Source organism: Geotrypetes seraphini, chromosome 1, assembly GCF_902459505.1.
Source record: "Geotrypetes seraphini chromosome 1, aGeoSer1.1, whole genome shotgun sequence".
NCBI classification, from domain to species: Eukaryota; Metazoa; Chordata; class Amphibia; order Gymnophiona; family Dermophiidae; genus Geotrypetes; species Geotrypetes seraphini.
Window position 1 is genome coordinate 159,399,566 of NC_047084.1, and position 18,950 is coordinate 159,418,515.

General features: G+C 41.0%; 1 protein-coding gene across 7 annotated transcripts in view; it reads right to left on the reverse strand.

Moving 5' to 3' along the window:
* The window catches only part of LRBA (LPS responsive beige-like anchor protein), a 1,301,884-nt gene that overhangs the window by 1,172,092 nt on the left and 110,842 nt on the right, over positions 1-18,950 (reverse strand). For all 7 annotated transcript variants that reach the window (XM_033940548.1, XM_033940584.1, XM_033940558.1 and 4 more), the window contains exons 16-17: positions 10,893-10,955; positions 3,182-3,279 (exon numbers count right to left, since the gene is read on the reverse strand). In XM_033940548.1, coding sequence (XP_033796439.1) covers positions 3,182-3,279; positions 10,893-10,955 — 161 coding nt within the window. The remainder of the gene's footprint in view (positions 1-3,181; positions 3,280-10,892; positions 10,956-18,950) is intronic.

Genomic DNA, 18,950 nt, shown 5'->3' on the forward strand with positions numbered 1-18,950 from the left:
TACATGGGTATAAATACCACTCTAGTTCACAAACTACAGCTCATACAGAACACAGCGGTTAGACTAATTTTCAACCTAAAGAAATATGACTATCTCAGCCTTCTTCAAACAACTGCACTGGCTACCCATCTCATCGCGGATCCTCTTCAAAATATCCTGCATCTTACATCAGATAATCCACGGAAATTCAGCCAACCCCCTCACCCAACTATTCTCAATGGCGTGGTCCACTTCTAGGAGAATCATAGACAGACTGCAACTAAGTCTGCCTTCTACAGAAAATCTCCACTATAGGCGCATGTTCCACTCCATGTTTACCTTCATGGGTGTAAAAGCTTGGAATGACTTACCAAAAATGATTAGAAGAGACACTAATCACACGTCATTCCGGAAGAAGCTGAAAACCTTCTTATTCGACTGCTGAAACCAATCACAACCCTCTTTAAAATGAACTTAACCTCATCCTACTCTGACACATCAGATAACCCCAACCAGTCAGCTGAGTCTTTCCCACTCCCTTCTTTTTCTTCCCCTCAAATAAGCTCCCCCCTGCCCAGTCAACCCTCTCTGTAAGTCGCCTAGAGCCTGAATAGGTATGAGCGACACACAAATGGAACATTAGATTAGAATTAACAGTCCTCCCTTCTGTGAGGCATGACATATCTCCTGGGTATCCTAAAGCAGCAGCGGCAGCGGCGGACTGCTAACAGATGCAGGCTCTGAACAGGCTTGTTCGCAGCCTGCTTCCCCCTGCTGCATCACTGATGACATGGCAGAGGAAAGCCCTGGCTGGGCAGGTCATGAACAAGCCTGCATTTACTAGCCATCCACCACCGACACTGCTGCTGCTTTAGGAGGCCCTGGAGGTATGTCAGGCCTCACCAAGGGGGGGAGGGATCAGTCAGGAAATGCAGCACAGGGGGATAGGAGGTAGAATTGAATCAATTCAATAGGCTGAATCAAATCGAAATTTTTCCCTGACTTGGGCAACACTAATCCCCAGCTGTTTAAAAGAGGGAATAACTGACCTCAGTATGCTCTAAAGGACTGGAGACAGCTTCCATATGACACAAATTAATAAGCTATTATCAAAGAAGTCTCTGTGCTGACCAAAGCCTCAGAAGGAGGCTAAGGGGGGGGGGGGAATTCATCAAGGGGCATTAACCACGTTAGTACACACTAAAAGGCCAAGACGCCTACAGGAATATAATGGGCATCTTAGATTTAACGTGCACTAAATTGGTTAGCACCCCTTGATAAACTGCCCCCTAAATGACTGTTTTGAAATATATAACATTATCCCCAAATAGTCCAGGCCCATAGCAGTTAAGTATCAATGGCGAGATTAGTTATATTTCAGATATAAAGTTTTCTGCATCTTTTATGTAGTTTACTGCTTATTGCTATGACATTGCCCAATCAAGTGTATACCCATGTTTATTTTGTTTATAATTTTTGCATAAATACATTTTTAGAAAACTAAAGATAAGAGAAAGCCCTGGGAAACACCACTGGAATATTCAGAATTGATACACAGATTAGGCAGTCTGAAAGAAAAGAGTAAAACCAGGCAAAGATTACATCTCTCTCAAAAAAAAGAACAACAAAGTGTAATCAATCAAATCAAAAACTGAAGGCAAGTCTAATAATACTATCAGTGCTAGTCTGCCACTACCAAAGTTTCCTTAATATTCACCTAACATGAGGCCAGATTCACAAAGCAAATCGATCGTGTACCGATCGGTTTACGACCCCTTAGCAACCAAATTCCCCTCCAGCCCGATTCACTTACCTCTCTGCCGACCATCCTCCAATCCACGCATGCAAATGAGGGGAGGGACATTCAAAAGTAGGGAAGACAGCGATTCACCACACAAAATTCTCAATCCGACTGGGCTGGCAGATCAACTCCTAAAGCGACTGCTGGGGACCATTTGCACACCTCTCTACCGACTCTCCTGCCCCATTGCCGCCTCTGCCCTGCTCTTTGCTGCCCTGATCTCGCTGGCTGTTTCAGGGACTGAAGAAGCCCTGGGGCAAGGGGGGGAGAGCAATGCCTGTGTGAATTAGGGCAGTTTTCGAGTGTTGGGGGTTCTCCAGTGCTGCCTGGAAGATTCAGGAATGCTGTAGGACCGTCTTTGAAAAAATCTCTAAGGAGAGAGCTCCCAGTTCGTTATAAAGTAAACCTTGCGTGTTTCCAGTAAAATGCAGCATGCGCCCTGAAGTTTCCAAACAATTATGCTGTATACATCTAGGGGCTGCCCAAACTGATCTCTGCTGCCTTCCCTGCAGTGCGAACCTGCAGGTTTAAAGCAGGGCTGCACGTCGCAGTGCAGCCCCATTTTAAACCTGCGGGCTCGCAGAGAAGGAGGGAAGAGGCTGCCACCGCCGGAGATAGGAGCAGGAGAGTCGGGCCTGAAAAAAAAAGACACACAAAACGCATGTGCAGACCATCTGCAGGGAAAGCAGATGGTTTGCGCATGCGCGGGGATCGCACACCAGTGATCCGGGGAGGCAGATGGGGGCGTTCCTCCGATCGCCCTCATCTGCATATTTCAATTTTCTGAATTCGTCGGATCGGGCCCGGATTGGGCCCGATCGGGCAGGTTAGTGAATCTGGCCCATGGTTACTTGCATTGTTTCTCTGCTGTTAATGTTTTTGCGACAAGACTGCCTAGGATGCAAAAAAATATTAATGTCTGCAAAATCCTTACGAACTAAAGGAAGACAGTTTTGTCTACTAGCTTTGAAACAAAGATTGGAACTAGATTTATAATTCTATAACAAAGCATCATCTAATTTATCCAGTTTCAAAACTGGATGAACTACTGTTTTCTTTCAAGAGAAATGGAATTTACCAGTTTAAGAGACTGTTAATCATCAAAACTAATAATGGATAGAATTGGGGGACAAACTAATAATCTTTGATGGGATAAATTTAAGGAAGAAGTGGTATTAAATGCAGATTCAAATGTATTAATATTGCCTACAAAGATACAATGATTAACTACATCTAAATTCTCCTCTAAAAGATACTGGAAGGAGTGGAAAAGTACCTATCAGAGAAATTTTATTTTCAAATGAGGTGGACAGATAAATGGGAAGCAGCAAGTTATTTAGTTAAGTCCCTAATGATTTGGAATAAGTCAATAAAATGTAACTTCGCATTGCATATTCTTACCGCAGTCCGTTCCTTTGATCAAAGGCAGGGATCATTGAACTTGGGTGCTCAGACATTAAAGCTACAAGTAACTGCAAAACGTCCATCAAATTGTCATCCTGTAATTAAAAAAGTGCAGTATTTCAAGTTATTTCAAGTATTTCAAGAAACTTTTGAAACTAAAGAAAAATGGTTAATCCAGTTAAGAATGTCAGGTTATTCACATATATTTCTCACACAAAGTTTAACACATTTTCAAATGCTATGTATGTGGAAAAAGAAAACAGGATCAGTAAGACCGCGTAGGTCCATTCCGATCAGATTTTTGGCCAATTCTAAAAGAGCTATTTGATGCACTAAAAATTTTGCATGTAAATGATTCACATGGAGGTTCATCATAATCTCTGTCTCTCACGTCCAATTGATCGCTGTGAGAGTGACTCACACATGCGCAGAGCCAGCTGGGGAAGCCCAAACAGCTTAGAGGTAGGGGCAGCCCCAAAGCAGCCTCCTGCCAGGGTTGGAAACCTTTTATTCTTTTATTGTGCACAGATGCTGTATGTGTGTGTTACATAAGCACAATATCTGCCCCATTAAAAAAAATCCCCTCCCCCAAATATCCCAGCACAGGGGACCAACCCCCTCCCCCACACCAGCAAAAATCAGCAGGAGGGAGGGGCCTGGGCATCTGAGCCAATCAGGGCCTTAGGTCCTCCCCATGCATACACTACCTAACCCACAACCTAAAAAATGGGACTTTCCTCACTAACAACGGCCACATAATAATAACCCCCATCCCAAAAAATAGAAAAGAATCCTCAGTGCTAATAACAAACTACAGACCAATAGCATCTATCCCATTCAGTTTCTAACTTAAAGTGCTCCATACTGAGTCAGCAAAATGTCTGTTGCAACAAACGTTGCTTGTTTATGCTTTCTGTTTCTTGATCATATATTTATTCCATGACACATTCTTTTCCCTCGCTCCCACTCTCTGCAATTCTCTTCTGCGACTACTGTGCATGGAACTAGAGAATGACACGGTGAAAAAATTGGTCCCCGTCACCGCCCCGTCCCCGTCTCACCATCCCCATCACCGCCCCGTCCCCGTCTCACCATCCCCGTCACCGCCCCGTCCCCGTCTCACCATCCTCTTCACCGCCCCGTCACCGCCACTGCCACCCCATTCACCGCCCCGTCACCGCCACTGCAATCCCATTCACTTTTCTTTATTTACGTATAAAGGAAACATTCTTTAAAACTTTAAAACTTAGTTAAATATTAGTTAATAACTATACAAAAACAAAACACGCAGAGAAAAAATTAATTAATATAAATTCTCAAAACTGACACATTTTGATCACTAAATTTAAAATAGTTATTTTTCATACAGTTTTTCAATCACTAATCTTCCACCACCCCTGGGGCTAGCAATGCAAAAACAAACACGACATGTACTTTAAATGCTTACAATGTTAGCCTATATGGTAAGTAGACGCGGCCGCTGTACCTAATCGCGGCAAAGATCTCCCTGCCGTGATTAGCATAGTGACCGCGGCTACGGCTGCAAGTCTCCCCTCCCCCCAGCGATCACGGCAGGAGGGCACCCAACCCCTCCTGTAGACCCCCCCAACGGCCCTCCCGACAATCGCAGCAGAAGGGTACCCAACCCCTCCTGCCGGTCCTCCCAATGGCCTCCCCTAAGATCGCCGGCAGGAGGGTACCCAACCCCTCCTGCTGGACCCCCCCCAACGAACCCTCCCACCCCGGAACCCCCTTAGTCTTACTTTCCAAGTTGGACCGGACGGCTCCTCACACGTATGGCCAGCAGGCTTGCCTCCGTCCAAATGAGGCGGGCCCGCCCCTACCCTGCCCAACCCACAGGATCCTAGGGCCTGATTGGTCTAGGCACCTAAATCCACTCCCGCTATAGGAGGGGCCTTAGGTGCTTGGGCCAATCAGGCCCTAGGATCCTGTGGGTTAGGCAGGGGAGGGGCGGGCCCGCCTCATTTGGACGGAGGCAGGCCTGCTGGCCAGACGAGCGAGGAGCTGTCCGGTCCAACTTGGAAAGTAAGACTAAGGGTGGTGTTTCGGGATGGCGGGGTTTGTTGGGGGAGGGACCGGCAGGAGGGGTTGGGCACCCTCCTATTGGCGATATAGGGGGCCGTTGAGGGTGCCAGCAGGAGGGGTTGGGCACCCTCCTACCAGTGAGGGCGATCGTCGGGGGGGGGGGGCGGGTTCTATTGGCAGGAAGGGTTGATCTGACAAATGAGGAGCACGGTGAAAACACAGGTAAATAGCGGTTCCTAGAAGGGGGGACATTGGCCTGCGGGGACAAATCTATTCACCGTTTTTGCGGTCGGTGAAAGGATTTGTCCCCGCGTCTGCGGCGATTTGCTAATGAGGTCACCATAACCCGCAGCCAAACCGCAGCCACGCAGCGGTTCGCTGCGGGGATCGCTCCCCGTGTCATTCTCTACATGGAACCTTTCTACCTCAAGTTCAGTCTGGTTTTGAAAAACACACCTTTCTTCCCAAGCATTCCAAGGTTCTAAGAGTGACATGGGACTTTGCAGTCTGTCTACTTTTTTTTTTTTTTAACTTATTTTGTCTAGTTTTTTTCATTACTGTATTCTACTTCCCTCGGTTCTGTTTTTTTATAATTGCAGTTCTTTTCATTTTAAGTTTTAGATTGTGTGCAAACTACTTTCACTGTGCCTACTGAAAGGGGAAATATCAAATTCTTTTACACAAACCCACCCATAGGTTCTCACTAGCCACCATCCCAAGAATGGACTCTGAGCTCGAGAATGGCACATGGACAAATTTTTTCCCATCCCAGAGGGAACTCATTTTCCCATTGAGTTATTTTCCTGTCCCATTCCTGCAAGACCTGTTCTCATCTGCACAAGCTTGAAACACTTTAAAATCATAAGTGTTCGAGGCTTGTGCAGTTAAGACACAGCTTACAGGAATGGGGCAGAGACAGGGAAAGCAACAAAACTCGCAGGGATGGGACAGAGAAATTGAGTTCCTGCGGGGACAGGAAAAAAAATTGTCCCTGTATTATTCTTTACTCAGGGCTAGATGTACTAAAGTCTCCTATCGTTTAATGATCGTCACTAAACCAGTTTGACTGGTTTAGCGACCGATCGAATTTGCCAACCTGATGCACAAAACAGCTCATAGCATGGTTTTCTGTGTGGTCATACGTTCTCTGATTCTGGCATGCAAATGAGGTCATTAATATTAAAACCAGCTATCTGATTGATGGCCTAACACTGCATGCTAGAATCAGATCGGTACTACTGACCTGAAAAAAACAACATGTTTTTTTTCTATAGGCACAGATGGTGTCTCTATGTATATTTGGCCCATTAAAAAAAAAATGGATGTGCCATGCCACCCCTCCCTCCATGCCATCAAATACTGGCAGGAGGGATGCCCAATCTCTCCTGTCACTGCAAACCCCCCTACCAGGACCCCCCCCCCAACTGACCACTCTTCTTCCCCACTCCCCTACCTACCAAAAAACAAAAAACAAAACATCAGGAGTAGAGAATGACATGGTGACAAAATTCATCACCGTTCCCGTCCCCGCGGATAACCGCGGGAAATAATCCCATGCCATTTTCTAGTGTCTATTTCAACCTCAGTCCTTCTATACCAGTATTCTTCACAGCAAAGCTTGAGGGTCAGTGGTTGTGGCCATTCGTACTATGATTCTTCCTTCTCTCCTTAAAGAATGACATGAAGATGGTTTCCCGCGGTTATCCGCAGGGACGGGGACGGGGATGAATTTAGTCACCATGTCATTCTCTAATCAGGAGGGATGCCCACTCCCTCCTGCCACCGGATATCCCATTCCACACATACCCCCACCCCCGCCACTCCCATACACTCAGAACCTCCTCCATACCTGTCACGAAGTAGACAGCAGAAGGGATGTCCAGTCCCTCCTGCTTGCATGTCCACCACGCCAATCAGGGCCTTAGGCTCCTCCCTCTATACCCCAGGATACAGAAGGAGGCGCCTAAGGTCCCTCCCCAGCTACTAGGAAAAGCAGGTATGAGAAACTCAGTCTCCAGGAAATTTTTATATTTTAAAAAGAGGGAGGGAAGCAATGATTTCTAGAAGCAAATACAAATCATGTCTGGCAAAGAAAGTAAGGCTGAACATTAAGGAGACATAAAATATCAGCTGTACAGAAGACCCATATAGTATATGATCAGAAAAACCTTAGATTCTTCTAAGCTCTGAGAAGGCCTTTTGTGTTTGACATCAGATGATGTCATCAGTTCCTGAACCCAGTTCATCCTGCTTGTTGACAGAGATATTCCCGACACTAGTTTACAAAGAAGTTTTGCTAACTAGAATAATAAAGAGCCTTATTAAAAAATAATTATTTTCCATTCTGAGCCCATAGCAAAATTCTTTATTGAATATGAATCGGAGAAAAATAATAGAAAAGCTAAGAACATGTTTAAAATTTTTAACTGCATGAATACCCTTGTGGTGATAAAATATGAAGTTATTAAAAAATATTAACTTACCATAAATGGTCAATCAGATCTTAATTACTGTCTCACACAAGCTACTCCCTACGTATTTCTCTTTAATTAACTTTCTTTGTCACTGTGTACAAACACAACAGCAGGAATGAATATGTGAACAATGCAGCAGGAGATATTGCTCTCCAGACAGCATAAAATCAACTTTCCGTTGAGGGCTTTTACCATCTGTTTTCTCACTTTATGTAGCAGTTCCTTAAAAGGGCAGAAAATGGTTTGTATCTGCTAGACTAATGAATTTCAGTCCTCTGCTGTTCCAACACTGTACACATAGCACCTAAATCACCAAAGAGCTATTAGTTGAAAACCTTGCTCTCATGGACTTCCAACTGATTATCTCTTACCACAGAGCCACCTTGTGGTACAAGGGGGTGCTGAAAAATTCTCAGCTCAACCAAGAAGGGAATGATGTGGAGCCATGAAACTTGCAAACTATTGCACATATTCACCCCTACTGTAATTTCAACACATTTAGCACATTGTGTCTGAAGTTTCTGTAACCCTTCCAAAAAAATATTCTGATGTCTGGTCACTGAGCTCTGCTGCTGCAATCACCTCTGACTCAAGTCAAGTCAAGTTTATTAAAATTTGATAAAATGCTAATCATAAATACTAAACATTTGACAATAAAAATTAAAACGGGGAACAATCAACAGACTTAAGACACAACTTTACTTACATGAAAACAACAGGAAAGTGGGGAGAAATACAATTTTAAAAGGAAAGAGTATAATTAAGGTTAAAAACAAAAGGGAAATAGGAGAAATCATATTGATGTTGAATACGAGTAAAAACAGAATGTGGCAAGAAAGGAGCCAGAGATCGATTAGCAATCATAAGCTTCTTTAATTAAGAAGCTTTTAAAGGTTAACCTTAAATTTATCTAGATTTTGCTCCGCCCTTAAATATGATGGTAACGAATTCCATATTGTAGGGGCTAAAGTTGTAAATGAAGAGGCCCTACGGGTACTAATGATTTTTAGGGATGGGACATGAAGAAGGTCCTCGAATATCGTCACCCTTTCAAACGCTTTTTAAGGTCTGGAAACAGAAAATATCAGATGGCACAAGATCTGGTGAGTAGGATAGCTGGTCTATTCACTGAAACACCAACTGCATCAAAACATACATCATTTTGAATATGGACCACGAGACACTGATTCATTTAGGCACACACAAATATGTACTTTTATCACCCATCATGTGAGTGATGACCTTGCTCTTACTGAGACCAATCTGGAAAGTGCTCTGAGTAGGGGAGGTGGTAAAGGAGCTGTTTCACGACTTTATTTAGCCTTGTTGGACTTTTATGATCCTATCTCCACTTACACAGAGAGGTGAGAAAGCGATCTCCAAATCGTTAACACCTCAGCAATTGTACCACAACTTTCCCTATTTGCTCAGGGTCTCTGTAGCGAGACACCTGATTGAAAATGGGCACAAAATGCTGTTTCATTGGTGTCACACACCGGCCAGACTCCAAGCTTGGTACCACCTGGGAGACGGAGACTGCTGGCGAGATTGTGGAGAACAGAGTGACATGCCCAAAATTAGGTAACTTTTGGAGATCTTTTTTTTACATTAGTTCATCAGATTACTGGGGAACAATATCCGGCAAAGGCGGAACATTATCTCCTGAATATCTGGCCGCTAGGGGTTCGATCCTGAGTTCATAAACTGGTCTCTTCTATCTTTGTAGCAGCTAGATTAGCTTTGGCCTCAACACTTATCAATCTCCCTCACTAGCTAATCATAGTTTCTTTGGCAAGGGTGGAGGAATCTTTGGGGGTTGGAAAATCTATTTACTGTTCTTTTCTGTGTTTGATTTATGCTGCTATATTGACTTTTCTCTTTGCTCTCTATTGAGTGTTTTATTTCTACAGTATTATGACTACTGTACATGCTTTATATGAAAATCTTTAATAAAGAAATTTGAAGAAAAAAACCCATACATCATTTTGCCAGCCTTGTGAGCAGGTGCATTGTCTTACAAAAAGAGAACTCTTTTCCCTCTCTTTTTTTCTTTCAATGCCCCTTTTAATCGACATAACAAGTTACAGCAGTATTCTGCATTATCTGTTTGGTCCCTTGGAAGACAGTCATTACAACACCTTCCTCATCCCAACACACTGTGGCCATGACCTTACCTGCTGACTTCTGGATCTTGAATATCCTTGGCCTTAGAGAACCTGAGTGCCATCACTGCATGGACTTTATTGTCTCAGGATCATAGTGATGCAACCATGTTTCATCAACAGTAACTAGTTGTTGTTTTTTCTATGGGCATAGATGGTGTCTGTCCGTGTCTGTGTATATCTGGCCCATTAAAAAAAATAAATAAATAAAACAACTAGTAACTAGTTGTTCTAAAAAGTTGGCACCAACTCACTGAAAATGCTGCAAAATCAACTTGGAAGTGTCCACTCAATATCATTTCTCATCAGCATTCAAATATTTGGGCATCTACTTGGCTGACAGTTTCTGCATACCCAGCTGCTTGTGGATTACATGTTCCCTAGATATCTATAGTGCATCAACAATTGTTTTAGTCTATATTCATTGATCTGCCAAAATCAGGTCATGGACATGGTCAACAATTTCAGGAGTTGACACTGTTTGAGACCTCCCAGACCTTGCTTTATCTTGAGTCTCAAAATCTCCACACTGAAAGTTTGAATAGCATTACCTCACTGTGGAGTATGATGGGCATTTGTCACTCAATCTTTGCATCATACATTCATGGATTTCCTTTGGAGTTTTCTTTTGCAGGAATAGGAACTTCATGACAGATCAGAGTTCCACTCTTGAAAATTCCACACTTTTCATTGACATGGTTCAATCAATGATCTGAAATTATGTCAGAACATAGCATTACAATTCTGCAAATTGGCACTTTGCAAAATAAAACTCTTTTCAGCTAGTGGCAAAAAAAATCTCAGAATTTAGGAAGTTGGTTGGGCTGAGAACTTTTCAGCACCCCACCCCTGCCCCCATAAATAAGAGACACTAATCACATGCAGAAATTTTCTGTTGACTTCAAAACCTTAAAACAGCCAAGGTATATTTTACCTATCTACATTTATTTCATGCTCACCATTAAGCTAAAAGCAATGTATAGAAAAATTCAAAGTACATGCTTATTATTCAAGGTCACACATTACCTCATGAATAGTAAGTAGATAATTCAGAATAGCCTGTAGTTCATCCTCCTTCACACCATAATCCTTCAGTAAAAGAAAAAGTAATAGATATAAAACGAGATCAGACATCACCAAATCTTGGAAAGGCAAACATACTGTCTCTAATCATTACTATCCCCTATACCATCTAAAGCAGCTTCTAAATTCTTTCATTATAGCAGTAGCTACTAAATCCAGGACCACATGAAAAAAAATTTTCTAGTTATCTCATACTAATCTTAGATTGTAAATAAAATGTATTATTGGACTGTTGGACTGTGTGTCAAAACATTACTCAATGTTTTTTTCTTTTAAAAATTTAAGGCACTACATCCTTTCTGGAAATACTGTATCACACAAAGTAAAATTGGATTAATAACTAAACAGGATGGAGTTGGTCCAAAGGAAGGCTACTAAAATGGTTGGTTGTCTTCGACATAAGGCATACAGGGACAGAGAATGACAGGGACAAAGTTTGTCTCTGGCCCATCCCCGCAGGCTCCATCCCCATCTCCACCCCGATACTCATGGACTCTGCCTCATCTGCATAAGCCTCAAACACTTATTTTATATTTAAATCTTTTTATTGAAGTATAAAAAGGGTCAATATTCTGTACAGCACACTTACTGCAACAGGTGTTATCCAGGGACCACAGGCAGATATTCTCACATGTGGTTGATATCATCCATGAAGCCCGGTATGGATAGTGCTAAAAGTGTACTGTCACTTTAAGCTTTTAAGAAGCTTCAAGACAGCCCGCACTGCACATGTGCTAGTGTCTTCCTGCCCAATGTTGGCTTGTGATACCTCAGTTCCATAAACAAGCTAAGAAGCCAAGCATGGGAGGTGGGAGGGATGTAAGAATATCTGCCTGCTGTCCCCAGATAAAGAACCATTACTTACCGTAACAGGTGTTATACTGGGACAGCAGGCAGATATTCTCACATGTGGGTGACGTCAACCACGGAGCCCCAGTATGGACAATGAAAAGTGTAGTATCAATTTTAGCAAGCTTTTAGACTGTCCACACCATGCATGCATGAGTGCCTTCCCACCCAACGCCAGCTTATGAGGTCGTCAGTTCTATGCCCAAGCAAAGAAGCCAACTAAGGGAGGTGGGTGGGTTGTGAGAATATCTGCTTGCTGTCCCAAGATAACACCTGTTACAGTAACTGTGCTTTATCCTTAGACAAGCAGGCAGCACGTTCTCACATGTGGAACTCCCTAGTTTCAATAAAAGGGATGGAGGGAGAGTTGGATTCCCAAGAAACTCAGAAAGATTTGTATTGCCCCACAAAAAACTAGACCTAATGTCTGATACGAGAGCACGGAAGCAAGGGTAGGAACCTAATGGAAAAAAATGAATAATGGAACTCCATGCCCTACTAGAGGTAAATGGAAGACTCTGAGAAAATATATGCTTGGAGGTTGGAAAATAATAAACAACCCCCTAGAGTCAACTGAATCTAAATATAGTCTAATATCTAATCTAATATTTGTGAGTCGCACAAACCTAGACAGGTACTAAGTGACTTGAAAAGAAAAGGGTAGATAGGGCAGAAGGGAAGTAAGGAGGAAGGGGAAAAGAGGAAGAAAGGAGGAGGAGGAGACCTAATCGTACTAAATAAAAGGTGATGGAGACACCAAAAAGGTTCAAAAACCAAATAAGAGGATTATACTTCCGGGAGCAGGGACATTTGCCCAATTTTAAGAAATTACTGAAAAAAAGTATTTGCTTTGTTAGATGAAATATGGGAACTGAAGATTTAATATAATTGTAAGTGCTAATCACTGAAATGTTTTGTTTGATTTGTTTATATTGTATGTGATGTGATATTATTATGTAAGTACCTTTTGGATATAAGCCTATACACTATAAACTACTGACTAATGCACCTATATGGAGTAGCCGACTCAATAAACATTTGAAACCAGTCCTATCCCTGAGTAGATACAAATGAAAAGGGAAAGGAATTTCGTAATCAAAGAAAGCATGATTTTCTTGAAAAGAATAGCTTTAGAGAATAAAAAACAGAACGCATTCTAGAAAAGCCAATACTATGGAATATAAAACTAAAATGACATAGTGGCTTACTGTGTAGAAAAACAACCTCTCAATAAAAATATTTATAAATCTGTGAAGTCTCCAAGTAGAAGTGGTGGAGACAAAGGCTGTGTCTGAATTCAAGAAAGCATGGGACAGGCACTTGGTATCTCTTAGGGAGAGGAAATAGTGGATCCTATGGATGGGTAGACTGGATGGACCATTTGGCATTTATCTGCCTTCATGTTTCTATGTTTTTTGTTTTTCACTCCTATATACCAGCAAAAAGCATAGTATGACTTACCCATATAAAAATTATATTATCTACAGGTGCCCAGCAATACCTACAGTATATCTTAAATCCTCTCAGCAGACACTGGTGGCCAACAACTCTTGTGTCTTATCCCTACAGTAAGACATCCTAAACCTTACACAAAGTTATGCAACACTCCCCCTAATTTAGTCCCCATGCACTCCTATTATTTATCCCTGCAATTTATTCTGATGCTACTACCTCAGTTTGGGGTTACTTTCACTTTGCAATTTCCTCTCTCATGATATGATCTTTTATATAGTAGCATAGCAATAATAATTTGAGTTAAATCAGATTTTGTTTTTAAATGCAAGAATATGCTTATACAGTAAAACCTTGGTTTGCGAGCATAATTCGTTCCAGAAGCATGCTTGTAATGCAAAGCACTCATATATCAAAGCGAATTTCCCCATAAGAAATAATGGAAACTCAGACGATTTGTTCCACAACCCAAAAACTTTAATACAAAATACTATACATACTTGTATTGCAAGACCTCGTGCATTTAGAACAGTCCCTACACTCTTGCAGGATCAGAGAGAGAAGAACCATCGGCTCAGTTGTGATGATGTGACATACTGAATGTACTCGTATTGCAAGACTTTGCTTGTTTAGAACAGTCACTACACTCTTGCAGTGTCAGAGAGAGAACCATTGGCTCTGTTGTGATATGTGTATACTCTAAGTACTTGTATTGCAAGACATTGCTTGTATATTGTTAAAATTTAATAAAATGTTTTGCTTGTCTTACAAAACACTTGCAAACCAAGTTACTTGCAATCCAAGGTTTTACTGTATATGCATTCAGCCTCTTAATAACTTACACTATGTACGTATAGAAAGGGAAAAATCTACCTTTAAATGTTTAGAATTCAAGCATAATGTGTCACAACCCATCTGGCTTTAATAAGTACATTTTGGGCTTTGTATATTAATTTTAAAACAGATTCAACCCTTCTTACATTCATAGTCCAAATTTGTTACAAGATGTTAAGGGCCATACATCCTATGTTTAGTTTTGTGTTTTTGTTTTTTTTTTAAATCTATCAATTCATTGCAGTAGGATTGTATAAACGGCTTTTTTTGCATTCAAGATCCAAAACCATAACTAAGCACAAAAGAATGGCTGCTTTCCCAAACTTAGGTTGTACTGGTAACAATAATTCCCAGTTTCACTGGCAAGTTTTGTTGTTAATGGCGTCAAAATTTCTAACACCAAAGTGGACATTTCAGAAGTAAAATTGTAAAAAATTATCTAAAAGATAATCTGAGTGGGCAAGTGTTTGACAGTTAAAATCCAAAACAAAAAAAAAAAGTACAGTTATGCATTTGAAGAGCAGAAATCAAAGAGAATAGCATATGATTTGGAAGGGGAAAGATGAGATACTGATGTGCACTAATCAGGGCAGAGCTCTAAGGGACTATTATTTGGGTTCCCAGTTGTAATGGAATCATCCTGATAAAATATTCCTAATGGGGAAATATGATTCCAAAAAACACCTTAACTTGTTGCATTTTCAGGACACCTTATTTAGATTTAGCTCATGCCTTTCTCATAAGGAGCAAAGATGGATTTTTCGATTAAAGTCTCTAACACCAGATGGCTTCAATAACATGGAACGGCAACATTTTTAGTAGAAGACTTTAATGACTGGCAATGAATGATGAAATCATAAATAACAGGAACATTAAAGGATGAATAGGTAAAACAACAAAGATGTTTAAATTAGTAAGATGCTAAACTATAGCTAAGACACTATCACTGTTTTGAATCAATAAGTTGTTTTGATTAAAAGGTGAAGATAATGGAATCTAATGAATAAGAAAACAACGGAGAAGGGATGAATAAGCCGGCAAAGATAATGACAAGGGATGAATTGAATGAGCCGGCAAAATAAACCAATCACAGTGATGAGATAACATGCGATTCTAATAGCATCTTTAAAATACATTGGCACCATTTTGTCAGCATCTGTGTGAATCAGCAGTGTTGTACGAAAAAAAAGAAGTGAGAGAGAAAAGGGGTAAATTCAACTTGGAAACTATTAAATTGTAACTTCTTTGTTTGCAGAAAAAGATTTGATGCGAGATACTTGCCCTGATGCAGCAAAACTGAGAGAATCTCTGCAAAACGCTGGCAGCGTCAGCATCAATGCAGCGGCTGAGGATCCATATACACAATTGGTAAAAGAACAAATGATGAATGCAGCGGTAAAGGATCCGAAAAATAGTCAACAAAAAGAAAGGGGAGGTAACAGAGAAGATAACAGAATACCCAAAGAAACAGAGAACCCAATAAGGAGAACACAAGATAAGTTAAGTTTTTTTTTCTTTGATCCGATAAAAAGACAAATGTTTTAAACCGTTGTGAAACTGAGGCTAAAACTAGTGGTACCTGGGATCTGCACAAAATTGCATGATATTTACTTGAGAACACAAACTTATTACAGAGGAAGTAATAGAAAAAGACAAAAAAGCAAGAAAAAATAAGAAACACAGAATACAGGGATTTTTTGCCTATAACTTTTTCAAGAGCAAAGTGAGTGATCACATTTGGAACCCAGATTGGGTACACAGCTCCAGATTCAGAGGGTTTTTTGTTTGTTTTTTTACCCCTTTAATTACAAGTGTTATAAAGCTATATCAATGATTTCTTTAGGGGCACCTCCTCCTTTACTAATACTTCTCTGGAGCTTTCTTGTTTTCGAGGTAATCACTTTAGTGCAGTGGTCTCAAACACGCAGCTCGGGGGCCACATGCCAGGTACTATTTTGAGGCCCTCGGTATGTTTATCATAATCAGAAAAGTAAAATAAAACAGTTTCTTAATCATATGTCTTTTTAACTATAAATGACAATATTATTATTAAGACTTAGCCAAAAGGAAAGATTTATAAACTATAAAGAGTTTTACCTCATGCAAAATTGTCATTTTTTTAATGACATTAACTATTTTTATTCTGAGGCCCTCCAAGTACCTACAAATCCAAAACGTGGCCCTGCAAAGGGTTTGAGTTTGAGACCACTGCTTTAGTGCATACCTTCATTCTATCTCTTCTCCTCGAACCTGGGCTTTACCTCTGTGGGTTTTATATAGGTCCCTGAAACGTGTGTGGCAATGGGTTTGTAGATTCCATACGGTTAGTGCAACCATCTCTCCTTTTCTACCTTTATGCTACAACTCCAATTTTCCTCCAGGTATGGATGGCTCTCAATTTCTGAGATGTTTCATCTGGTAAGGGAGGATGGGCATATTAAAACTTTTGCTTAACTATAACAAGAATATGATATTCCTCCCACTGACGGTTTTGCATATATGCAAATTCACCATTATATTACTTCCTTAGGGAAGTCTAATCTTGACTCCCACCGTCAGGAGCTCCTTTCAACTGCCTATACTTTTGGCTCCCAGATGCAAGTACGCCTCAAATTTCACCATAGATATTTGAAGGATGAGACTCCCTTGTTAGACCATCTTAGACTGCAGGCCTCTTGGTCCCATGATCTCCAATTTGAGCTACCTGTAGATACTGTGTTAGCAGCTATTAAGAAATTGCCTGCTCTGTGGAACAACATTATAAGTTGGTGTTACGCCTTTATATCTCACTGAAGAGGGCGTATCTTTCTCGGTTTCAGCCAACTGAAATGTCCTAAATGTGGTCACCCAGAGGCCAGCCTAGGTCACATGTTTTGGTCTTGCCCCTCTGTCACAGCCTTTTGGACCTGGGTTTTTAATTTTGTAGGCACAATCTGGAAGATGACTGTTCGGAGTTCTCCTATGATTTTATTTGGTGTTCTTCCAGCTCACCATCCCAAACAGAGGGGCGTGGCCACTTTTCTTAAATGGACTGTTCTGGTTGCATTGAAATGAATATTAATTAAATGGTTGGACTCTTTGACGCTCCCCACCTTTTCGCTTTGGAGAACCCAGATGATTGCCCTGCTGATATGGGAGCGTCGGGATATTACTGACTTTTCTTCAGCACAAGGAGTTCAATTCCAATTGACTTGGGAGCCATTCTAGTCTACTACGACTCCCTTTGAGCATAGTCGACTTTTGAATTGCTGATGCTGGTTTCATGCAACTTCTTGTACTTTATTTATTTTTACCACATGTTCCTGTTAATTTTCTTTCTGGACTCTGGAGAGGGACTTTTGGGATTGTTATATTCTATACTGTTCTTCATACACAAAACTGATTTTCATGTTATTCTTCTGTATGATCTGTACCTTTGCTGGATTTGGCTCAACCAACATGATTTGACAAGTGTTATAAAGCAGACAAGTAATGAAATTAAAATATGTAAGCTTCAGGATAACACAATTGAATAGTGGGGTATATATATTTGTTTAGGGACCACTAGGTCAGACAATCTATTTTTCTCAGTAGTGCCCCATATGACTTACATGTCATTTTACAAAATGTATGGATACACATACAGAACAAATAAGGACTTTGTGATTCTCAATCGCATTAGCCAAGCCACTTATGTCCCAGGGAACCAAAATCACTAACACAACAAATTCAGCAGAATCCGTTAAGGTCAATGAAACATCATTAGCACATACACATTTTATACCTAGAGCAATCCTCAAAGACTTAACAGTTAAGAGAGTGCAAAGCTACCTCCCACTCTTTCATACACTCGTCTCCAATTCATTTAGTACAGAATGCTCTAACCATAGGTTGCTCAACCCCTCATCCGCATGAGAGCCAGCATTGCGTTCTCATAACATACAGAATTATTTCCAAAAATGCTCCTTCTCCCTCCATAGTGGCTCCAAATCTTTCCAACTTAACACAAGACTGATGAAATCTTCAGCCTTAATTCCTTGGATCTGACTGTGTAAAAAGTTGAGCAATGACTAGTTGGAACTGTGTGCTTTATTTCAAGATATTTCTGTGTTGGTAAGAAAGCCATCTGCAACACAATCATATGCTTTCAAACAGAAAGGGGTTTCCATTTAATGCTTTACTAACTGCCTTAACACTTTTTATTGTCCTCAGAATTATACTTTAATAGCTGTATTATGTCTATCAGTTAGGACTCCAGGAATTCTCTATCAAACTGAATTTAAGTGCTGTCTAACATGTCTTAATAAGATTGAGCTTCAGCTTCTGAGCATCCCACTGTGTCCCAAATTCAGGGGCCTTCTTCCTGAGAATACTCCAATCCAGAAGCCTCTATAGCTCTCGCATGAAACCACCATTTGAGCTGATAGAATCCTCACCATTAAAGTGCTTTATGACGTAGAGTATGACGTAGAGTATTTTTTCTAGGAGTAGTAAACATCAACCCACAGTCAGTCATGTACAAGTAGTGCAAATTCATGTTAAATTACTGAGAAAAGCAGTCAAAACACTTCACATTGAAAAAACAGTATTGCAACCTGAATACACTCTCACTGCAGTGCTGATTGGGCAATTTGAGTCTCACCAACCCTATGCTTAGCAACCCAAAGACTCACACTGCAGTGCCAATTGCGCAATTGCTTTTGGTCACGTAATTCTCATCATAAGAGGCCCCTTTAAATCACACACTGCAGTGGTGGTTTTTTTTTTTCTTTTAACTTCATTCACTCTGTGACTGAAACTGTGTGCTGAATATCTGTGTCTGCTGTGTTCTTTAATAGGACACTATGCTCAGCAACCTGAAGACTTTCTCACTGAGTTGCTGATGGG